The 25,603-nt window shown below is 42.4% G+C and overlaps 1 protein-coding gene across 7 annotated transcripts in view; it reads right to left on the bottom strand.

The window, feature by feature from the left end:
- The window catches only part of RAPGEF6 (Rap guanine nucleotide exchange factor 6), a 121,481-nt gene that overhangs the window by 56,462 nt on the left and 39,416 nt on the right, over positions 1 to 25,603 (bottom strand). For 6 of the 7 annotated variants that reach the window (XM_054288197.1, XM_054288195.1, XM_054288199.1 and 3 more), the window contains exon 6: positions 20,561 to 20,704. In XM_054288197.1, coding sequence (XP_054144172.1) covers positions 20,561 to 20,704 — 144 coding nt within the window. Of the gene's footprint in view, positions 1 to 3,487; positions 4,490 to 20,560; positions 20,705 to 25,603 lie in introns of those variants that run through there. The other variant, XM_054288200.1, reaches the window with a different exon arrangement.

Here is a 25,603-nt window from a genome sequence, read left to right on the forward strand (position 1 = left end):
TAGCCTCTATAGAAACATTATCCAATCAATCCATACCCACCCCATCAGACCCTCATGCTTCACACAGTAACTGTGGGTACATCCCAGGCTTGGAAAATTCTTAAAATGTGCATAAAATTTCTATTACAGAAGAACCCTCTACATCTAAATTGTTACATTTAGAGCTCTCCTTCATAATGACTTTACAGCACAGTTACAGTTAGGAGTCCAATACCACAAAGTGCATCACAGACAACTGAACAGGGAAAGTTATGATCAGAATTACAAAGACAACCAAAATCTCGCCGAGATTGTGAATTATTTGTGAATTATTACTTGTGAATTCTTTTCCTCTTTGAAATACTGCACTGGCATCACAGTTTTGTTTAATGTAAGCTGAATGTCTCTTGTCCTTGCCAAGAGAACCAGCCTGTGGAGACAGATCTCCACCAACGTGATACTAATTCCTCCATCTTCCTCATCCTCTTCCAGAGCCACAGTGGCTCCACAGCTGGCACAGCTTTGATCACTGCTCACCACACTTCTCACTGCTTATCGTCCTGCCCACGTTTCCTTACCAATGCCTGCATCTGTTTATCCCATCTTCCCCAGCCTGTCAGTCCAGCAGGGGCAGGGTCCCCAGGGTAGAGACCATCCCTCACAAGGGCAGCTCTGCCCCACTGCTGGCTCCTCCAGATGCACACAGCCATCATCTCCCGCTCCAAGGAGAGGGTGATGGCTCTCAGACACGTTTCCAGTTCTCAGCAGCCCTCAGAAATTCGCTGACCTCCACAAGAACCTGCCTGAAAGGGCACTGCAGATACACATTCACTGTTATCTCCCTCTGTTCATCCTCCTTTTACAGCTCTGGATGCAGGGAAATGGAATGCATTCATTGTTTCACACAAGTCTGCTTTGCACCTTACTTTGGGAAACCAAAAGCCATGGGGTCTCTGGAGGATGAGAGCCGCACTAACAGGGTGTGCTATGGACACTGCTGTGGACAGCAGAGACACCTGGCACTGGAGAATGCCTTCAGGTGTCCACAGGCTCCTAGGCTGGCTCCTGCTCCTCCTCAGCCACTCCAATTAACCTCCCTAGGCTAAGGTTAACCTTCAGAAGTGTTCTACCCTCACAAAAGCCTACCTTTATGATTAGTCATAAGAAATATGACTTCATCTTGCTCTGATTCAATCCATGGATCATCACACTGTCACATCCAGAACAGCTGTAATTACAACTGAGTCAACAGCCCATTTTCAGACTACTGTCCTGTACCAGTTTAAAAGCAGCTGATTAAAACAATTCTGGCACAGATCTACATAAATCTAAGTTCTAGTTTCAAAACACAAAATACTTGACATTTTCAAGTTAAACTTGAAGCTTACATATTTAACTTACATATTTAAAATTCTGACAGGACTTATTTTGCTGTATTATGTATTACTATAAAACACTTGTCATAGAAACAGATTTTTAGTACAAAGCTCAGCTAAAACCAAAATGGCACAAACTCAGATCTGATTCAGCACATCAGTTTGTTTAATCCTATGCACACTTCTCCTCAGAGTTACCAAACAACATGAACAGATCCTGTCAAAATTTTGGGGGGGGCTGTAGAAGTTTTAGATAGCTTGTGGGTTTTTTCAGAAAGGAATAAAACGCTTTACCTTTATGGTTTTAAAGGTAAAGAACTGTTAGCTATGGACTGCAATGCAAAATCAGTTAATGGGTTCTCATAAGCCATTAGGAGGGAAAAAAAAGAAAGAAAAAAACAAACTTTCCCCTTCCTAACATTTTATACCATCTCATTTATCAATAGTAACTGAGTGAATAAATGGCTTGGCTGGCAGAGCAGCAATCCACTGGATATTGTCCACAGAGCTGACACAGGGGTCAAAAAACTTTTATTTTTTATGTTATTATTTTACCCTTATGAAGCCCTTATTTGAGCACAGGCTTTTTTGTGGTTTCTCACTTCAGCCCAAGCTCTGTGGAGAGTGCAATCCCAGCTGAAACACCAAGGTGACTAAAGCATTCCCAGTTTTTAAGCAGTATTACAACATTCAAACCTTCTTAATAAGGGCAGCGCAGGTAAGTCAAGCTTAAGTAAACTCAGCCTTTCATAATTAATGTCTGCAGAGTAGGAAGGGAAGAAAGACCCTCCATGTACACTGGGGCATGGACCATAACACAAACAGGCCAGGGTTTGCCAGCAGCAGGAACTGCAAGGTGAGGAGCCACCATTACCTGTGTGAGCACACAGAGCCACTCTCCAGGACCACGAGTACCTGCAGCTGCACTTCACTGCTGCTGGGGGAATTCAGCACCTGTGAAACCCCAAAATGCAGCCACACACCCACCCACGCAGCTCCACGCTGGGTTTGGCACCCACTCAGGGAAACCCCACAGCCCAGAGCTTGCACCCCCCTGTTCACCACGAGCTTCCCTTTACATCACACCAGACACAAAAACCAAACAGGGAAAATCAGCCTGGACAGGGAGTCCACACCCCCAGCTGGCTTCTCCTCCCTGTGCCTGTGCACACCATCACGTCATTGAGACTCAACTTCCTGGGACCAAAGTCAAGAGCATCTCCTGCTCCAAAGTCAGTGCTGCATCTCACACTGCCATGAGCACAAGGCTTTTGCCCACTGCCTCCAAACACCAGAAAGTTGCACATTCTTTTTCTAACCAGCAAATACAGAATTATAATAAAGGAATAATAATGAATATCTGCCTGGCCCTAGATTTATAAGGCAATTCCTGTGTCTTAGATGACTACTTCTTGGTAGTAGCCTCAATAAAATATCAGAAACTCAGCTAATTTTCTGACTGAGCATACCAAACAGTAATAGTCTCATAAATATTGTATTTTTAATTTCTTTAAAGGCTTTTATCTCAAGGTGGGTTTGCTCGAACATTCTAGCTTTCATTATGCCATTTAAAAGAAACACCCTTCCCTCCCCAGTTTCACAGAAATACTGCATTCTCAGACACAAAAAATAATTGGGAGTCCTTTAAAGCTAATTGTAATTACATAGTTCAGCTAAATAATTAACCAATTCCATGCTGCTGCACAAAGGAAACAACCAGTACAGCTCCACACAGCTTGAAAATTAAAACATCACTGGGTTTGGATACTAGTAATCTCAAGTTAGCAAAATATGCCAGCAGTTATAAAAATGTTACACTGCAATAATATTTATAGGCTTCATATACACTTCATATTTATAGGCTAAAAACCAAGCTTAACACATTTCATAAGCAAATGGCATTATTTTTATACTTGCTGGTAATTTTTAAGCTATCAGTATATAAAACAATTCCATGATTTCTAGGTTCCCCCTTCCTGTTAAGAAATGATTCTACAGAAATAGTTCATGCACAGCCAGGATTCCAGTACCTTCAACCCAGCATGCTGCTGGGATGAGAAGGGAACATTCAGCCAGCACCAGGGCTGTCACTACATGTCACAGAAATGCAGCACAGACAAAATCTTACTTACTTTGGAGGCCCAGGGCTGTAGGCAGTTGGCATAACATCGAACAAGAAAAGCCATTTCTTAGGCTGGGGGAAAAAAGTTTCCTTTCTCAAATAAAAGCCACAGGGGGAAAAAATGAGAAAAATCCCTTCTGCTTTCTCTTTAAAAATCATAAAGCAGCAATGTGCATATATGCAACTTCTCAGGCTTGGATTTCACACTGAATTCGATTACAGCTTCCACTAGATCTGAGGAGTTTTCAGTATTGCAGGGAGTTAGCAGCAGCAGCAATTCCTATAAAAATGTTCCAGTTTTAACAAGCACATAAATTCAAATCAAAATGTTTCCTAGCTTCTCAAATACAAATATCCATACGTTCCTCCAGGCAAGAGGCAGGCACCCAAAAAGTGCTGCTTAAATTGAATTAATTCAGAAATGGATTAGAACTGCAGGTTAAAGCAACAATACATTAAAAAGCAAGGTATGAATTCTTCAAATTTCTTTTTTCTCTTCTAAAATTCATTTACAAGTGGCTTATCTTCGGGTCCACTTTTCAGAAACTTCATCCTAATACAGTAGATGAAATTTTGCAAAGGTCCTTCAGCATCTTAGGCAATCCAGGAATCCCACACCCTTGGATATTAAAGTTTCTTCTTTATACTCGTGTCCATCATAAATGCAGGAATTGAATTCGCATCCGTACTGTAGCTCCAGGATATATGCTCTAACAGGTTTGCGCTGTGGAATGTATTAAAAGCCTCTGCAATACAAACCCTTTTCTCTTTTGCACCCCCTCCTTTTTTTTCTTTTTTTTTTAATGCCGTTTACAACTCTGCAGTGTCGCTTGGTATTCTAATGCATCAGTCAGATAGCACGGCTAATCCACGCCTAGCTTTTCCAATTAAAACATTTCTGTAATGCCAAACAAAACAGGACGTCCATAGCTACAGCAAGGCTGCCTGCTGGAGTCCTAATTCCTACTATCTTTGCTTGCTTCTCAGCAGCTCCCTCAGGAGAAGCTCCCATCGATTGGATGCTCCGCAGCAAGATGAAATATCTAATAAGGAGGAAAGAGAGTGGGAGGGGAACGGAGCTAAAAGGATGACATCACCTGTATAGAAAGCCTTTAGAAACTGCATTAGATCAATTGGCTACTGGATCTGCAGATGCAGCCAACAGAGCATCTTTATTGACCTAATATAAACACACATATCAGTACAACTGCTCAAACACCCTGCTGCACATCAGCTTTTATATCTTTTTATATCTATTCAGGGATGTGCTGGAACTCTGATTATTCTCCTTTTTCTAAATATTTTTTTTAATTAATCACATGTACTCTACTAACATTTTCAGCAGCATTTAGGTAGATTATTATTCATCTCTGCATTCAAATTTTTAAAAAAGTACAATAAATATCTGCAGCCATTCACATGCACACAGACACATGCATCATCAGCTCACAATAAAAAAAATTTGCTTTTATGTATGTGTCACTCTAGAGACTCTCTAACACTTTTATCTCATCATACACAATACAGAGATTTGATCCAGAATGAGAAGTAAATTTCTTATTAAAAAGTGATGTTTATAATTCTCATGGTTTTAATGGTTTTGGAACACTTTTTAAAAGTTTTGGAGGGTGGGGTTTTTTTTCCCTGCTCAATCAAGACCAGTTCTGTCTCCAACCCAATTTCCCTTAATTCTGCAGTCGTCAATTTAGTTCTGTAATCTCTTTTTGCAACTAAAAACTGATATATTTGAAAGGAGCTTAAAGTCTTGGATAGCAGCCCATCTCTCCAGTATGCTGGAGAGATGCTCCAAGGAGGGATCTCAGGGATGCCACACCTTTGAGCCAGGTCTGCCGTGATGCTTTCGGTTCCTAGAAGGCAAATGACTTCTGCTACTGCGCACGGGAGGGGAGGAGGGAGGAGACAGGCAAGGGGACAGAGGGTGCTGGTTCTGTTAAAGCCATTATTTTGGTCTCTGGATGATTTTCTTCATAAGAAGGGGCACTCACTGTTAGTGCTTTCCTCTTTTTGGAAAGAATTTTTGTCGCCACATCAGACTTGAGGGTAATTCTCCAAATCAAAACTAGCCCATGATGGCTGTACCTCCTGTGCACAAATGGAGCTGCCAAGGGGGGCCTGCGGGTAGTGAGGGCCAAAAATGCCTTTTTCGTCTTGTCTGCTTGGTTATTTTTGAATATTGAATCAGGCAGTTTGAGCACTCCAGAGAAAGCTCTTTTTCATCCACTGTGCCAAGGGACACACAGAAGGAGATTCTCAAATCTTTGAAGCCAAGTTGTACCAACAGGGCACCACTCTCCATCTCACACCAATAGCTCCTAAGCAGTCATCCAGGAGCTGAAGTCTTTCCAGTATATGACCCAAATTACCACAGAAACATAAAACATCTGGAGTCAAAAGAGACGTAAAAGGATCACCAAGTCCAACACTTAGGATAAGAGTTGCACCTTAACCCAGAAAGACCTTCCAAAACTATCCTAAAAGGGAAAAACTAGCATCAATGTCTGAATTTACTCAACCTCTTATCAAACAACAAAAATAATAAATGCAACCAGGGTCCATAAATATTACTGGGTTTAATTTGTATTTAAACATAAAGGACAATCTGAACTTCAATCCTGCGCCTGCAAAATTTGCAAACACAAAGTCTATTTGATTTCTAAAAGCTGAAAGCATTCTAACTACTTTAGATTTTTACAAAGCACTACACAAATAGCTGTTTCTTTTACTGCTTTTTCAATACTAAACAATAGACTGGATATGTGAGCTTCATCTTACACATTACTGTATTGCCTCTTTTCTAATAATTCATAAAATTGTATTTAGAAGCATCTTAAATGTCTGTAATGCTACAGTGATAAATCCCCAGAAGCAGTGAACACCCAAACACTTCCATGTGGTGTTTCCTGCATTATGGCTAGCATAATCACAATTTATATCAAGGAGAAAAGAACCCATGCAGCTGAAAGAACCCTCTCCCTGCCTGCCTGCCCCTGATAGCTCTCCGGACAGATCTCCACCTCCCAGATCCATCCTGCTGCATTGTGCTGCAAACCCGATCCAGCGCAGATTTTGGCGCAGATGCCATATTTTACAACTACTGTAAACACCAGCTCAATAATGGGAACGAAATTCTATTTCCTCCTGGTTTTGCCTTTAAGTGCAGATGACATCATCCCTGTGGCCGCGCCGCCAATGAGCGCGGCGGCTGCTGCGGGGGTCCCGGGGGGCTGCAGCCCACGCTGCGCAGCCCTGCCCACCCAGCCCCGCGTGGGGGGAAAACCTGACCTACTTCCACACCCCGGCTTCTGGGGCATCCCCCCACCCCCTTCTGCTTCCATTCATTTATTTATTTATTTTAACACATGCCTCTCTCTCTGCAGCCCCAGCTCCCTGCAGCACGGGGATGTAAGTTTTTTATAAATCGTCTGGTTTAATGACAAATCTCAAAAACTAGAGCAACTCTGAGATGAAAAAAAAAAAAAATCTGATACAAAGGCTTGGTAGTGATCGCAACTGAAATACTTGAGAAGAGCTGCAGCATTGAGCAGAATCACAAACAGAAAATCACCAGTCACATTTTAAGCCAGAATCCAAGTTTTAAGAAGATCATAAGGAAAAAACAGTATACAATCTCTGTAGTAAAGGGAGTCTTTGTTCCTTAACACTGATTTATTTCCATGCTGAAATACCACTCCATAGATTTCTCTGCATCATTCTCTTTATCCTCCCATAATGCTACCTGAATCCTCCAGACTGTTAACCAAATCTGCACGTTCTAATTGTCTAACAAGAGTAAGTCACTGAAAAATGAGATGTTTTTAAAAGGATAGCAAAGCCTTTCATAATTTAAATGCACATTCAGCCAGGCAGGATTAGAGTCTTCCCTTATTTAAGGACACCACAAATGCAAGCCCTGCACAGGCGGGAAGCACCAGCAGCTGCTGGCAGAGGTACCCCACAAGCAGCAGGACTTTTTCCTGATCAATCAGAGGAAGAAAAGCCCATTGTGCAATTCCAGCAGGGAGGACGGGACGGTCTCAAAGCCATCACGGCCCTGGCTGACGAGGCAGGAGCTGCCGGCCGAGGGGCCTGGGGCTGCGAGCTGTGCTTCAGGACTGCTGTCCCTTTGTCCTCAGAGGCAGGCGGCCGCTGGCACACTGTCCCTGGCACACAGCTTCCCGCAGCGCTCAGACATGAGCGGGCACCTCCAATGGCCCCCCATTACAGAGCAGCAGCTCTGGTCTCACCCTGACTCTAAGCCCATGGTGGGGGCTGGGGAAGGCAGCTGCTGCTCACAAGGCGATCTGTCACTGCACACACTCGGGCAAAGATGTTTCGGGCTAAAATCATTCATTTTAATAGAGTTTTCCGAGTGGAAATTGCCAAACATAGCAGCATTATGCAGAAATATTTTAGCATTTAGGGCACCTGCAACAAGAGGTTATTTCCATAGGTTTGAGTACTTTACATCGTTCTGGACAGACAGGCAATGGGGAGGGAGGGGCAGAAGGCAGAGCCTGCTGCAGACCCTGCCATGCTGGCACAGCTCACGGGATTCAGTGTTTCTGCCCTGCTGCTCAGAGGCTCTCCTCACCTCTGAACTTAAACACCAAAAACAACTCATTGTATTGTCGTGGCATGGTCAGCCCCTCACCAGGGCTTCTCAGGAAAAAAGGAAAAAACATACAACCTCCACCCTGTTCCTGGCTCTTTAGGCAGGGGAGGCAGGGAAAGCAGCACCATAAGCTCCTGTTCCCCTTCAGGGTGACATTCTGTGGTGCCATCACATCCTTACACATGTCACTTTCCACGGCAGCACTCACTGAAAGGCTGTAGAAAAATCCTACCCCAAGATCTGTAGGACTCATAAGTAGTATGAAAACATGATCCATCCTAAGGGAAGGAGCGAGGGAGAGCAGGGGGAGAGCGGGAGGGGGAGGGCAGAGACTGTCATCATTCCTTAAGTGATGTAAGCTTCTAAATATAGCACCAGCAACACAGGAGGAACAATAAAAAGGCACCATGGATTGAATTTCTCCACTGCTTTCACACTACCCCGACTCTTTTTTTTGCAGCTGCCGTGTTAAGCAGGGAAAGGTCATCTTCTATTTAAAATGATTCAGATTTATATGGTTTATAATAGGTTTATAAATTACAGCTCTCTGCTGCAGCTCTGTCTCGCTCGCACACTCTGCAGAGCCGGGCAGAGCATGATCCGCATCACAAGCAGGGCTGACGGCGCTGCTGGGGAAGGGGGAAGCCCCCTTTGCTATGGACTCACACAAATAAAGTTCCTTTCAACGGTTTGAACTGAGATGATTCATGCCACGCTCCTCCCTTCCTGCCTAACATCTCATTTTGTCAAAGGGTGGGGAAGTCTGGGAAGATCTGCAACCAAAAAATCCCTGGTGGTGAAAAGGTGTGGATACCATCCCCAAAAAGGTCAGTGTGGGGGACTGAATCCCCTCAGAGACACAGAAAGGACAAAATAGCTAACATCCCACAGCAAAATCTCCCAAACACATTTAGGATTTTGCTCACTAAACATGACCTCAATCTAGTCTCAAATCTAGATTTTTGGGAGACAACACCTCCCAAACCTAACATGGACCTGGCTGTGATTTCCTCAGTTGACAGTGACCTGGGAAGCCAGGTGGGGTCTCCCATTTGCAAAGCCCATAAAGGTGCATATATATTTTTCTCATTCTGCAAAAGTCGATACAAAAACCCATACAAAATACCACTTTTTATTCCCTCAATTATTCAAAACAGCATCTCAGGTTAAACCAAGTAGATTAAGCCTATTTAAAACATAAGGTACTACCACACCTTTCACAAGAAAAAGGCTTCTGATTAAATGACCTTGAGAATAATGCATTAAATCCACAGATGAGGTTAAAAAAACCCTGAAAATGCCACTTTCAGTATTTCTTTTGTCTTTTTGCTTGAGGCTTAACACTCAATTGGAAGCCTGCAAGTGGGAAGAGGGGAGGGATTTGACTCCTCCTAGCAAAGTTTCTCTCCCAAGCAAGGGTAACTTTGAACAAGTCCACTCTCATTTATTAGTGGTCAGTGCATCCAGTTTGAAGAATGAAGGAGTCCCACCCTGACAGACCTGCCTGTGCTCAGGCACAGCTTCATGCTAACAGCTCAGCCAGCCCTGGACCCAGGCTCAGCACTGAGTTCTGTAACAGAGTGAACAGGGAATAACAGGCAGGGTACCAGGCACTCAGGGTCTGCACATCCTGAGATCTGGATGCCACACCAGCCATGCTGGGGAAGCACAGCACAGACCCTACAGCAGCTCTGCAGAGCTTCTGTCATCAGATGGAGCACCACAGTACAGCAACTTCTGAACTTTCTAGTAAAATCCAGCCTTCATCACCTTTAAAAATGCAAAGCTGAGTATGCTGAGAGAAAGTTTTCCCCAGCGTCATTTGGGGTCTTCCCTCTATTGAGGGCAAAGCAGGAAAACCCGAGCTATTCTCACCCAATACGAGAAACTGATCTGGCAGATAAAGCAAGGGGTAAGCCAGATGCCATACCTGCACTCCACGACAAACCACAACTGCTAACCAAACTTTAAAAGAAACAAAATCAAAATCATAAAGACAATAGAAGTATTGTGGCTATTTTACCTTCAACTAGAAACTTCATCATGCAAGAACAAAACTCACTAATACTCAGCAACAAAAAGCAAGGCTGACTTTCAAGAACAAGGTATGGAACAATGACAAGATACAGTGGTGGTCCCATTTAGTCTAGTATTTTATCTGTCAGATGTATCACTATCAAGAGAGATGCCACATATCAAATATAAAACTAAAAATGCTGTTAAATGTCATTAGATAGTAATCAGTTCTGTGCCAAAACCAAAGATACTTATGTAGCTATTCTCTCCTACATGCAGTGGTCTTCATGCCAAGTTTCTCCAAGGAAAACAGAGCATCCAAATGCTTATAATTATGCACTGACATTTCCTGATGGTGGTTTTTATTGAAAATTGCTCAGGATATTCTCTATCTCTAAAGTGGTCCATGAGGCTTATGAAGAACATGACTGAGTTGATGTGAATTTCCACATTCTAAATCAGAAATCCATTTTACCTTGAACACAAAGTTGAAAACAACACCATCACAGCCCTTTAAAGAAATCCTTCAGCGCTATGTGACATTCAACCCAACAACTCCAACTTACAAATTTACAAGGCTAACGTACAAAATAACCCCTCATAGGACTACTTTTCTCTAAGGCAGGAGAAACCTAAAACCAAGTGAAAGGCTGAGTTGGCTACAAGTGAGACTACAACCAGGCTGTTACATTTGAGTAGAGCATATTGGACAGAAGCAGCCCAGATGGAAGACATGGAATGAAAAACAGATCCATGGATGCTACCATCTCCCCGCACACAGGGAGACCAGCTTGCTGGCTACTACCCTGTCAGATTTCCTTACAAGAAGCCACCCAATATGTCATTTCAAGAGATTGAAACAATAATGTTAAAAACAAGGATCAGAAAAGGAACTGCAACTCATACACAAAAGATTTTTAAGTCTCCAAAAGAAACAAAACATCTCTGTGGTGCAGAGCATCTTTCACCATCAACCCCCAAGTGACACAAAGCAGTTATGAGCAGTGGGCACAACCCTCACACATTCTCCATCAAGTTTGCATAAGAGCTTGCTTATAAAGAATTAATGAGTTTGGAACTGCCACCCAAACCCTTAGGGTCCATCAAAACAGAGAGTAATTCCCTGAACATGCTACATAAAATATTTTCTCAGGCATTTTCCAAGGAACTGAGTTAATTTCTACAGTGGTGTAAATCTGTCTATGTGCTAAAAGGAGAAAGAAACAAATAACTGGTTATTGTGTGGAGAGCTGTCTTAGGTTGCAATGCAAGATGTAACCAAAAGTATTCTATTACCAGCTGTGGAAACCAGGTGGGGCAGTGTTCTTTATCTCTTCCATGACCCATCCTCCCTCTGGGGAGAGATGTTCTCTTCATGGGCCAGTGAGTGTCCCTGCATGACTGATAAAATTCCATCATCCCATTGGGAGATGCTCCACCCAGGGGGAGGAGCCAAGCATTCCTACCTGGATGTAATCTGAGATTTGGAACATCACAGGCAGCCTTTTCCCACTGGATTCCCAGAGGAAGACCAGACCCATCTACACCACCACTGGACCTTCAGAGGAAAACTCCACCCTTCTACAGGATCCCTGCTCCACCAGAACCACACCTGTCACTGCAGGATGGATGCAGCCACCATTATGGGACTGCTACCAACTGCTACCAACACCCTGACCAATAGGGCGTCAGGTTGTATTCTCTGACAGTGTTTTTGTATTATTCCATTTTATTTTAATTTTCCTATTAAATTGTAGTTCTCACTTGGGATCTCCCACTGGTTTGCTTTCAGACCAGCACTGCGACTGAATTTTTCAGTGACTGAATTTTTACTTCTTGTGGTAGCAATTTGCAAAATATTTACAAGTTTTGAAAGGTTCTTCTGCCACAGAAGTACATCCCTCCCACAGTACTGTCAGCACCAGCTGAGGTCAAGGCTTGAGCAACTCTCCAGATTGATCCCAATCAACAGAGCAGGATGGTTTCCCCACAAAGAACAGGCTGTGCTCTGAATCTGCTTCCAAACAGTTCCAGGCCTCCTGGTGAAAGTGATCACCAGGTAAAAAGACTGATGTGTTTGGACTGCAAGTAAGAAATTAGTGTAAAAATATCCCTATATAAGGGATATTTTATACATACCTTATATAAAAATATCCCTATATAAGGGATATTTTTATATAAGGTATATATAAAACATAAGTTTTTCTTGAATTATCATAAACAAGTACAGTTCTGCTGCTCTGCTGAGCAAGGGGAGGGCAACACACAAACCTGCTGTGTGTTCAGGGTGTCCATCATCAACCCATCACCAGGGGAGGGAGCAGATGTGCAGCTGACTGCTAAACTTACTCGAGATGGAGAAAGGTTCAAAAACAGGTCTTTGAGGCAAGAATCACAGAACAGGCTGTGAGGGACATTAGAGCTCATCTCATTCCAACCCTTCTGCCATGGGCACGGACACCTTCCACTACACCAGGCTGCACCCCAAACCTTGTTCAGCCTGGCCTTGAAGAGCAGAGCAGACGGGTTCTGTTTCCAGCCTCAGAGTGCAGCTCCCCCAGCAGCAGGAAGATGCCACATCCCAACACTGTGGCATCACCCCCCACCACAGGCTCTCCCCAGGGCTATGAGAAGGGCTGTAAACTACTGCCAGCAGCCAGATTTCAGTAAATACAGGTGCTTGCCTAAAAATAAACCCTCCCAAGTTTCAGTCTGATGTAGTTTCATTTGTGCATCACTCTTAACTGCTGTTACACAGCTGCACATGTCACCCCCAAACTGAGATGATTCCTGTAAATCAGTTTACATATGCTTGTCCAGTCCATAAAATCTTTACAGAAACTCCTGAATATAAGGTCTGAAAAACAATCACTTTCATTATGCATAAACTGGGGTTGACATGTTGCATTACACTGTTAGTTTAAAAAAAAAAATTAAGCAGAAAAAAAACCAGATTTTAACCAAAGGGCAGTATTTTCATTAAGTATTTTCGTACTTTCTCCACAGCCTATTCAAGTCATTACTCACTTGAAACTGCAAGTGCTCATTAATTGGATTGGGAAACACCAGTGGTCTATGGAAATTCCTAGGAAGATTTTTAATGCACAGCACACTTTGAGGATTGGTGTTTTGCTAATGACCACCATAACCAGCGGCAGACTTTCAAGGAGCCCTTGAAAGTAACACTGCTGACAAAATGAGCAGACAAAATCAATATGTAAAGTGAAGTATGAGAGAACATGCATTTGGCAATTTTCCCCTTGCTCACAAAAGCAGAGGGAAGTGCCCGAGGACACCTCGGCAGACCAGGGCGAGTTCAAGATGCCAAGCACAGGTTCCCATGCTGCATGCCAGTGGGACCTGCCAGAGGCTGCTTCCAGCTCCACCTGTGAAGCAGTAACATCACACAACCACAGTATTGTTAAGGCTGGAGAACACCTCCAAGACCAGGAAGCTCAACCATCAATCCAGCACCACCAGCATGTTCACCACTAAACCATGCCCTCACTGCCATACCCACAGATGTTTTTAACACTTCCAGAGGTGGTGATTCCACCAGTGCCCTGGGCAGCATGTATCAATGCTTTATAACCCTTTCCATGAAGAAATTTTTCCTAATATCCAACTTAAATATTGCCTGGCCCAACCTGATGCTGTTGTGGCTCATCCCATCACTTGTTACCTGGGAGAACAGATCAATCCTCACATGGTTCCAGCCTCCTGTCAGGGAGTTCGCTGTAGAGGGTAATAAGGTCCTTTCTTCCTATTACCCTCTTTCTGTAGAGGGTAATAAGGTCCTTTCTGAGCCTCCTTTGCTCCAGGCTGAGCCCTGCCAGCTCCCTCAGCCGCTCCTCATCAAGACTCACACTGCAGACCCTTCCCCAGGTGCTGCCCTGGGAAGCAGACACCTCCACACCATTCATTAACAGAGCTGCTTAACCACCACCTGATTCACAGCCTCCTCCCCCAGCCCAAGCCCAGCCTGACAGTAATTTTCCTTTGCAGAAAGCGGGGGCTCCATCCATGTACATCTCCTCCACCAGACAGTGCTGGCTCCACACCCACGCGTCCTTTGTGTGCAGCCCACAACAAACCAAACCCACGGGGGCCCACACACAGGAAATGAACACGCTGCAGATGCTTCTTCTGATCACAGAGGTAAGAAACACGTAAAACTGCAGGAGTTAAAAGAGCTGCAAACAGGGACAGCATGCGTAGACTTTTCCAGGGTCCTGTCCAGGGGTGCCTGGCTAACAGAGGCTCTGGCACATGCTCTGGAACCTCAGCACATGCCTGCTCCTGAGCACCTGAGAGCTGGGATCCCACCTGGGCCATGCAAAATTAAAGATGGAGACCAGAGAAAAAACAGCATCAGGAAGAAGCAACCTGCCTAATCTCTTTATATCACACAACATCTCTAGAGAGATAACAACAACGTTAATTTCTGTATCCTTTAAATGTACTGCAAGACCCATGGATTTCAGCAAGACCTGAATTTTCTCTTGATTTATCAAGAGAATGGTTTGGGTTGGAAGGCACCTTAGTAAATAACCAGTCCCAAGCCCCTGCCATGGGCAGGGACACCTTCCATTATCTCAGGTTGCTCCAAGCCCCATAAAAGAAGGCCTTGAACACTTCCAGGGATGAGGAGACGCAACTTCTACGGGCAACCTGTGCTAGGGCCTCACCAACCTCATAGTAAAGGATTTCTTCCTATTACCAATCTAAACTGACTTTTCTATCAGCCTGAAGCCATCCTCACTTGTCCTATCCCCCCAAACCCTGTACAAAGTTCCTCTCCAGCTCTCTTGGAGCCCCTTTAGGCAGTGGAAGGTGCTCTATGGTCTCCCCAGAGCCTTCTCTTCTCCAGGCTGAAAAGCCCCAACTCTCTCAGCCTGTCATTAGTTAATAAAGTTAAAAATCTGTCAAGTGTTTTTTAAAAGTGTCAAAAAGAGGAAGTGTGGACACAAACACAATAAAAAGCAATGAGCTGCGAAGAGACCCTTCCTCCAGCTCATTTCAGCCACTCACAAGATCAGCCACAGCCTCATCACAATTAACTGATATTCCAAATAAACAGAAGCCAGCGATACTGTGTCCAGGTTTAACACAGGCAGCTGGAGACATGCTCTAAGTCAGTCTTACTTGGTTTATATCAATAACAGGTACCATATCAGCAAATTTACCTGGTAGTTAAAACTACATTATAAAAGATCCATGGTGTTTCATAGCATTTAAAAAGAAAAGGATTGCTGATGCTAAAGCACCTAATGGGTTTGATCCAGTATATTGAAATGTGACTTAATTCCCTCCAATTATGAGATCCCCCATTCTACCTCCAGCCTCTGACAGGATTACATTAAGTAATGATCAAAGAACAAGAAACTTGCCACTCAAGCAGTCTGCAGCGACAGACTTCTCTGAAGATAAATGCTTCTACAAGGCTCCAGGACAAATTTTACTTAATGCAAATATTAAGATACTGTCCATAAAATGCAGTATTATAATAAATCTTTTAAACCTCATCATCCTCTTAAAGTAGTTTTAAAAAATTGCATCTCTGAGGAAGTGGATTACTACTAAAGTTTGGTACTAATTTCTTTATTCTCCTCTACAATAAATTTAACAGCTGAAAAAATTCAGTATGTTGTCACAACTCCACAGAAATAGGCATTGGGTCATACATGCACTATTTTTAGAGCTACAAATATTTTTCATTTGAAAAAAATATCACAGAGACTTGTAAAAAATGTATGTGGGTAATAAATGCACAGAATCACAGAATGGTTTGGGTTAGAAGGGATTTTAAGGATCATCTGGTTCCAACTCCCCAAGGCAGGGACACCTTCCACTAGACCAGGCTGTTCCAAGCCCCATCCAACCTGGCCTTCAACACTTTCAGGGATGGGGAGTCCACAGCCTCAAATTACTGATTACAAACATGAATTAGAAAAAATTTACTGAAATGAAAAAAAGATTTGAGTTTACAGTTTTGAGTCACATAGAAATTTGTATCGAATTGTTAAACCCTGTTTGGAATCAAACACTGCAAGAAATATAAATGCTAAACTTACTATCTCAGGTTTTATTTTTTAACTGTGAAGATAAATAAGTGAACTGTTTACTTTCCTATTACTTGATCCAAGATCAAAATAGCAATTTAATTTTTATAAAGCACCAGAACTATAATTAATTTTTTTTCTAAGCATTATCATTAAAAAGTCACTTGCTGTTATTCTGGCTGCAGTTTTGCAAGCTCCTACTGCATGAGCACAGAAGTTTGGGACATAGTTTAACAGAGATGATCATAATTGTAAGTAAATAATTTGTAAGTAAAAAACATGGCTGTATTATTATTTTCTTCTTCTGTAATCATAAAACATGGTTGCATTATTGATTGGGTTGAGAAGCAGACTAAGAATAGAAATGACTCACTCGTCTCCATTGTGACGCTGCCCTGCTGCAGTGACCCCAGCTCCTGGCTGGATGCTTATCGCCACCAAGACACGCAACCATGCTAACAAATCAGATCTGAACCAAGAGCTGCCATAATTAACACCAATGGCACATTTCTTCCTAATCCATTCATTCTGAGCAAGGGCTTTTGCCAAATGTGCCCAGCCTCACCTTCTCCCCCACACTCAGGACGTTACTGTGGAGGTGATTTGCAAGATGCACAATTTGTCACAGTAAGTGACAAAAATGGAAAAGGCCAGAAATGCCCAGGGATGAAGAGATGTGATGTAATTATGGGATGCTCAGGCCTGCCCCGGGCAGACTGACAGGCACACATTGTCAGGCTGCCACGGTGGCCATGGCCTCACACGTGACCCACGGTGACACAGCCACGTCCTCCAGCCCTTCACAGGCAGCAGGGCTATGGTGCACCCTGAAAAACAGTGCTAAGTGTTTGCCAAATACACAGCTGTCCTTGCGATCCTGCTGTGCTGTACAAGGGAAAATCCCCAGTGCCAGCAGAACCTCAACACAGTTTCTGGGTGCACTCTGGACCTGGAGGGGAGCCCAGCCTGCTCACCAACCCCCAGAGCAGCGCTGGCAAACCCTGCACAGGGGCTGCAAGAGCAAAGTCACACACTGGGCACTGGGGAGATAGAGACAGAAATATAAACCTGTTCACTCTGAGGGGAAAGAAAGAACACTGCCAGCATGTGTTCACTGTGCTTGCCTGGAAGGGGAAAAAAAACCAACAACAAACAACTACAAATAGCTAATTCTGCAGACAACCAGTGCTCTTGTGAAATAACACTGTTCTATAAACCACAAAAACACAGCAAAGGAATCGAAATGGTAATACCTTCACCAAAGAAACCAACCAGAAGATCCATTCTTAGCTCATTTGAGGGAAGGCAGGGAGGGAAGAAATTTAAGATACCCACAATAATTTCAATGTCAACTATCCTGAAGATATCCAGTTAAATCAAGAACTAGAACTCTTTTACTTAATTAAGAGGTGTAAGAGAAAAGAAGAGCTTCAAGGATAGTAACCATCTTTTAAAATATTATTTAAAGCATCTGCATATAAATCTTGGTGTCAAATCAGGTATTTCTACAGAACAAGTTCCAGCACTAACAAGAAGTACTCCTTGTGAGAAGTAGATGTTAGTTCATGTCTAACAACCCAATAGGTAATGTTTTACAAAACACAGATTCACCTTAATCTTAAATATAATCATAGTATATTTAATGTTCAGAGATTTTACATTCTAAGGAGTTAATGGAGATTGCATAGATAATTCCCCTTAAAAGTAATCCCAAGAAACCTTATATTTAAGAAAATACTCCTAGCTGAGATAAAAAATACTGGATTTAGTACCTAAAGGATCTGAGTTTTCTTTACAAAGCTGAAAACTACTTGCACGTGAGGGATTAGGTATGTAAAAACTTAAATGGCGTCATACTGAATATTCCAACATCAACCAGAGGAGATGGACTGGAGTCCATGTGGAGGCTGGAAAGCTCCAAGCCCTCCCCAAGCACACAGGACTCACAAAAGCTCCATGAGGCTGCATTCAGCATCTGTCACAGAGCACTCAGCAACAGGCTGGAGAGTGAAATACAACTCTGTGCTCGTTCATTAGCATTATGCCACACAGGAAATCTGCTGGAGAGTTTGTAAACACTTTTCCCTCTCTGGCAGAAACCTTATTGCAAGTTCCTGTACAATGGAAGTTTGACTTGCCCTCCTCCTTATCCTGATCCCCTGCCTACAGAAGAGGGCTGGAACTAGATGATCTTTAAGCTCCCATCCAACTCAAACCATTCTATGATCCTTCCCTTCTCCCATGGGCTACGCAAAGGGTTTCACCATGGAATCTGTTTTTTCAAGATCACTGGGAAAGAACCAGTGTATGAGCACATTCATATAGGCATGGAAACCACCATACCTAAAATAAAGTTATTGCTTTACTAGTTTATAATGAAATATGGGAAAATGCAGACACCAAACTTTTTCTTACTTGTCACATAGGCAGCTTGTTACTGTGCTTCAATTCCTGAGTCATCTACTGAGTTAGAAATTATTTTTTGCTATCTTAAGTACTTGAGTATGACACTTTCCAATTAGAAGCTTACAGTCTACAAAGCAAGGATTGGTATTTCAATTCAGGCTGCAGAAAACCCAAAATCTTGGAGATTTGGTAGCAGAGAGGTGGTTGTTCAGTCCTTGCCATTTAGCACTCACTCATTCAGGAAAACAGTATTACAGGAGTCTTCTTGTATATTCCTAATAAACAGACATAAAAGCAGATTTGGAAATGTGCTTCTGATCTAAGAAGTTTATACGATTTTCCATCAAACACGTCATACATACGTATATATATGTGTGTATATGTGTGTGTGTGTGTGTGTGTGTATTTTTTTTTTCCCTCCTCCACAAACCTGAAGAAGCCACCAGGTTTGAAACAAGCAACTACAGGCACAGGTGCCCCGTACTGTTGGTAACAATGAAATAAATCAACACAAAAGAAAATAAACCAACTTGAAGAAAAATCTTAATGAGGACATGATCTGTTGAGTGTACCATACTGACTCCTTGCAGCAGTAAGTGACAGCCCCTGAAATCATTCAAGAAGCCGTGAAACTTGGGTCTTTCTCAGAACAAAGATGCCAAGTCCCTTCTCACGCATCCCTCCAGGCAAGCTGCAGAGGTAGCACCAGCATCAGCTGCTCCTGGCATTCACCTACTCTTAGCAATGAAACCTGAGAATTATTAGCTGTGTGCTTATTCACTGTCACAAACACCAAAGAGACAGAGATAGGCTCTGTCCTACACAGATTGGAATTTAATTCCTAATAAAGCTTTATGCACACTTGCCCAGGGTGTGAGTGTCCAACATCTCATTTCTTCAATAACTAATTTAATGTCTTACTAATGATAAAATCCAACATATGTGACAGTTCTAGAGATGAGATAGCAGAGGATGTTAAACTTCAATCAGCATATTCTCTTCCTGTCACAGACACAGTAATGCTGCGCAAGGTCTAAAATCACCACCTGCAACCCAACTGCTACCAACATACAGAAAAAACATCAGTTCATGTTATAAGCTCATATCTGACTGCACACATCAGATATTTTGAAGCATATCAACTGAGAGTCTACCTCTTTGGGGAGATGAAAAGGAAGATGGGAAAATGGAGAGAAGTTGGTTTTTTCTCTTCTGAGCATGAATACTATTCCAGGCTTGTACTTCAACATTATTACTGGTTTGAAACTTTGATTTTTCAAAGCAGATCAAATTATCCAGAACAATTATTTTCAATTCAATTATTTGTCTAGATGACATATATTGTGTTACCAAGCAGGAAGTTTGAAAAATAATGGTGAAAAAAAACCTTCACGTACAATTTGCAGCCCTGAAACCACAGAGTGTGTGCCTCTACACAGCGCAGAGTTTATAGTCTCTGCTGCTCTTTAAGCCTAGATCAGTTGTTACTCGTTTTGATGTTTGAACTACCACTGCACTATTTTTAAGCAAGTAAACACAACCGAGTACAAGAGTGTTAATGCTGCATTGATTTGCATTTGCAATTAACTCAGTTCTAAGCCACAGTTCAAATATACTAAGGCAAAAATAAGAAACCCACTGATTTCTACATCTTACCAAAAAAACACCAGATAAAACCAGCAAAAGAAAGACTGTTTCTCTGTCCAGTGAGCATGCTAAGATTTATTTATAGTGCTCAGCTGAAGATCCTCAAACCAAAAAACCCCATCTCTTCCAATTACTACCTTCACTTCCACCTATGGTGCTCCAGCCCAAACCACTTCATTGCCTCTCAACACTAGAGAAGTGTTCTCAAAACCAGCAAGCATGGACTATTCACTTGACCAGTTTTGTCACCAGAAGCCAGCTCCAGGCAGCCTGCAGGCAGCACAGAGCCCAGGAAAGGGACCAAGCAGGGCAGACTCACCGACAGGTAGCTGCTGGAGTCCACGCTGTCCGTGATGGTCTGGCGCTCGCCGCGCTGGTTGATCCTGCGGTACCTGCGGCGCGACTGCCGCAGCGGCACTTCCCTCTGCAACATGCTCTCCTCATTGTCCTTGGAGTTCTCCACCTGAAACACATGTTCAGGCTCCTGGTTAAACATCCAGTTCTTCCATAGCACCGAGAGCCGGTGGAGCCGTATGAAGCTCATGGGGAAGGAACAAACATCAGTTCAGGGCAGTTAAACGTTTCGGGGCAAATTTCTGTGGTTGTTTCAGAGAAACACGGCTGCAGATCTCAGAAGGGGCTTGTTACAATGAGCTGAGGCCACAGTTTCCTTCCGGGAAACCATGTATTTAAAAAACAAAAAAAAAAGGTAAAAAAGGCACACATATCCTCTAAACAATGTCAGTCATCAGCAGAAACTCTTCTGCACCCACATGTATCCTGAAGGAGTTACAGGCACCGCTCATTTCAAGCTTACCTTTAACACAGAAGTTACCAATTTTTGTGCATTTATAATCTGGCAAAAATATTGCATTATACCCTATTTTTAGGAGTGTAATTTTTTAAAGTATAATTTATTTTCAACACAGAAATTACCATTTTTTGTGCATTTATAATCTGGCAAAAATACTGCATTATACCCTATTTTTAGTAGTGAAATTTTTAAAAGCATAATGTATTTCCAGTACAATCCATAGCTGAACAACTTCAAATATTCCAGCTTTTTATAAAGAGCTACTTCACCTATGTCATACTGCCTCCTAATCACTTTCAGTGGATTATGGAGAAACGGCTGGAACTTCTTCATAACTTGATGTTAAATATTATCTCTGACTAAACATTAAAAATTAGGTAAATTTATCTGTTTAGTAAAAGCCAACATGAAACCTTTTATCTCAATAACTACAATACTTGTTTTCTATAAAAAGCAGTCTCATCCTTTCCCATTTCCTTTTGATGTTTTGGAAAAATATCTCCCAGCAGGAAGCAGGACAGACATGCAAACAGGCTGCAGCAGGCAAGAAGCTTCTCTACAATGTATTTACTATGTACAAGTTTCTACTGTATTCAATGCCTTATTTTTAATTTTTTTTCCTCCAAATTTCACTGGAAATTCCTAAATATATTGCTGGAACAGGAGAAAAACCTCTGTATGATCTTACAGAGCTCTCACTTCACATACTCAAGTAAATTACCTTGAAATTAAAATCCAAAAGATACAAAGAAATGAAACACAGAAAGAGTTAACAAACAGAAACAAGAAAGTGACCAAGCCAACACCATCACAAAAGCAAGATGACATCTATCTTCCACATCACTTTTCTCAAACACCTATGGTCTGTCTAAGGTCAAAGGAAAGTGCAAGCAGCTGAGCTTGTCTTGTGGGTTATTTTTGATTCCATAGAGAAATCCTACATTAATAACATGGGTTAAAGATACAACGGTTAGAAAAGCAGGAAAAGAAGAGTGAAGCTCACACAATAATACTGCCAAAGAAAGAAATCAGGAAAGCTGAGTTGAAAAAGGGATAAGCACACTTTTCACTATAATTTTACTACCTCTTTGCAAAGGAACAGGACAACAACCAAAGATATCTATTTGCAGCACTGCAGTAAGCACAGTGGTGTAAGAGTGTAAAGAATACAGTAGATGCAAGCAGAAACACAAAAATAAAAAAAACCTTTTTAAACAGGCCATCCAGTACTATAAAAAAATGCACTAAGATGATTGATATACAAGCCTTTCTTCATGCGGCATAACTATGGATTTCCAGCTAGAAACAATGTTGCTTTCAAACTGTACAGAAGTCCTTCAGAAATAAGAAGTTTTGGATTTGTACGGAGTTAGTAATTAAATAATCAAAATTGTACTGATTTAATTTTAAATTTTTGTACGTGATCTCCTTCAATAAATACCTTATCATTTTTTTTCCCACATTCAGTCTTACAAGACCATAGAAACCAAAATAAGCAGTGAACTTCTCCAACAGAACAGATTAAACTGGACCTTAGAAGCTGCTGAGGTGGACAAAGACTCTTTCAATACAGATAACCTTTATTATCAAGAAATTCCAAACTGAACAGCTATTTTTAAGGCTAAATTAAAACAAACACTCAGTGACAGAAGAAATTATTTTTTGTTTCATAATTCTAACTGAAAACTGAGATGTAAGCATTAATAAATTATTTGATAGCACTAAGTCAGAACAAACAAGTGGCGGAAAATGAGACCACCTGCTTCCTTTGGTTAGTGAACTGCTGTTGACAAAAACAGCATGGAAATCAGAAACCAGGAAAGATCTCCACACCCCAGAGCTTCCAGCTTAGCACCACCAGCACGAGCAGTATTTTGAGTCCAGCTGACCATCAGGTTGTCAACACTCATGATTCACAACAACTGTTTTTGATGTTTGTGCATCAACAGGACAGGCACACCTGGGCACCTCACTCAGCCCTGCTCTCACCTGGTTAAAACTAAAAGTTCCTGTTGGCAGAGAGGTGTCACCCTCATCAGAGCCCTGTGGAGGAATTCAGCTTCTCTGTGAGCGCGGGGAGCCAGGTCCTGGCAGGGGAGCAAAGGGAGGACAGATTCCCTGGGCACTGCAGAGCCAGGAGAACCAGCTGCCATCAGCTCAGATGGAGACACTGTCCCACAGACTGCTTCCCATTATTTCATTTTCAATACACTATCATAGAATTGTTAAGGCTGGAAAAGGACTCAGAGATCATCACATCCAACCATGCCAGGCCCACCACTAAACCAGGTCCCCAAGTGCTGCATCTACACATCCATGAAATCCTTTCAGGGATGGTAACTCCATGGGCAGCCTGTGCCAGGCCTTGACCCTTCCCATGAAGAAAATTTCCCCAATATCCAATCTAAACCAGAGGATTGCCCTGTTTCACTCTGCAGTCCAAAGCAGCAATGAAATATTTTCCACCTGCAAGTATCACACTGCTCTTCTGAAATCTTACACTTAGATCTGAAGAAGAAAATGAAAGCACCTAGGAACAACAGTAATAACACTTCAATATACCAAAATATGCTGCAATTCTGGGCCATCTTCCTAAATGATAAATGGGGCCATTATTAATTCAATAGATTGCTCAGCCTCCAAAAATATGAGTTATAATGCCCATTCACACACTATCTGTTATCCTCATTAACTTAAGCTGACCACATTTTATGGCCTTTAAAATGGGTCCATTCCCAGAGGATTCCCCCTACAAAGCTGATTTACATTCTAAAGTGACAGGAGAGGAGGAAAAAAAATTAAAATCAGTCACCAGCAGGAAACGATAGAGTTCTTTAACTCCATTAAAGCAGCTAACTAATTATTTTGCTTGAAGATAAATATTCATTATATTTAAACCTCATTAGTATGTTGCAAAGTAAAAACTATAGAAAATAAAAGAATTAAGAGAAATTAATAGAGTCAATCATGGAACTAAAACTCAAGCACACCTTATGTCAGTGAAGATCATTAGCAAGGTGCACACCACCACAACTGATGCTTTTTTCTCACACTATTTGAAGTGCTTCCTAGAAAATACAGCCAACAGCACCTTTAGCTACATTTACCTGTAAAATATGACCATAAATATAATGAGGAAACTACTCTGCACTTTTAATTCTCTGATTTTCCTACTGAAAAATTATACTGAAGCTCCAGAGAGGGATGTAAGATACTTTCAAGTGCCTCTATACTCTCACTGGCATTTAATCACAATTACAGACAATTCAGGAGATTTCAAACAGAGCAAACAGCTGTCTGGGCTGTGCCTTTGTCTCCAGGAACACCCAGCAGTGTGTGAGGCTGCTGAAATGGCCAATGCTGGCTTCCCCAGCTCCTGTGATGCTGTGCTCCTCTGCAAACACCCACCACACTTGTGCCTACTCAAGTTACACACACAACACTACTTTCTTCCATAAATATTTCAACAGGGTCAGTTTCTGTCTTGAAGCACACACTGCACAGAAGCTCCTCTTTTATTTCCATCTCCTTTTTTTTTTTTTTAATTTATATTTCTTTACAATGGTGATGTGACCAAAGATGTAGGTATTTCTTAAGATTTCCTTTGCCCATTAAATATTTTTCATGTAAACTTACAAACGTACTTGCAGTGAGTCAAGTCACCAGCCAGACCAGGCTGGTCTAGCCTTCCCCCAGGTTGCTCCAAGCCCTATCCAAGCTTGTCTTGGACACTTCCAGGGATGGGGCAGCCACAGCTGCTCTGGGCAACCTGTGCCAGGACCCCACCACCCTCACAGGGAAGAACTTCTCCCTAATGCCTGATAATAGATACGGCTGGATAAGTGAGTGTTTCTCACTCTGCTAGAGGAGCACTGAGGAGCAAGACTCAGCTGAGCCCAGCACAACACCCAGGCACACTGAGTTTACCACATGCTCAGTTCAGCCACCAGATCCTTGGCAGCTGCAATTAAAGAGTAAAAATGCAAAGCAGCAAATGCAAACCAGTGGGCCTGGGGCATTCCCCTGACATGGCTGCACACACTGCCACCCAAACAGTGCTGCTGTGGCATAAATCCCTCCAGGCATAAATCTCCCCCCCAGAATTCCGGCTTTGAGACTGGATAATTCAGAATAAAACAAATTAACTGTTTCACTCCAGAAATGAAGACAGGTTTCTTGCACTCTTAACCTGCACTTCAAGGCAGACTGTAGCTTAAGATACATGCTGCAACACAGAGAATATTACTGATGCTATCAGAGCCCATGAGCAGAGTCAGACTGACATTGCACAGAGCAAACTGCACAAAGGACAGCAAGTGGACTTGGTACAGGACACTGCTGACATCCCTGCTGGTAATGCACTGTGAGAAACAAATATTTTATGGAAGCTGAGTATTTACATGCTCAGTAAGAGACTCTGCCAAATATTAGTTTTAATGTTACCATATCTAGATCTAGGGCAGCTAAATCAATAGCAGTCTGGAGATGAGAGTCTGATCAACAGACATGTGGGTTCTGAGCACAACAAACAGCTTTGTTCCAGCTCCA

The sequence above is a fragment of the Melozone crissalis genome, unplaced genomic scaffold (genome assembly GCF_028551555.1).
Source record: "Melozone crissalis strain CALT ecotype California unplaced genomic scaffold, PUWL_Pcris_2 ptg000061l_1, whole genome shotgun sequence".
Lineage (NCBI taxonomy): Eukaryota > Metazoa > Chordata > Aves > Passeriformes > Passerellidae > Melozone > Melozone crissalis.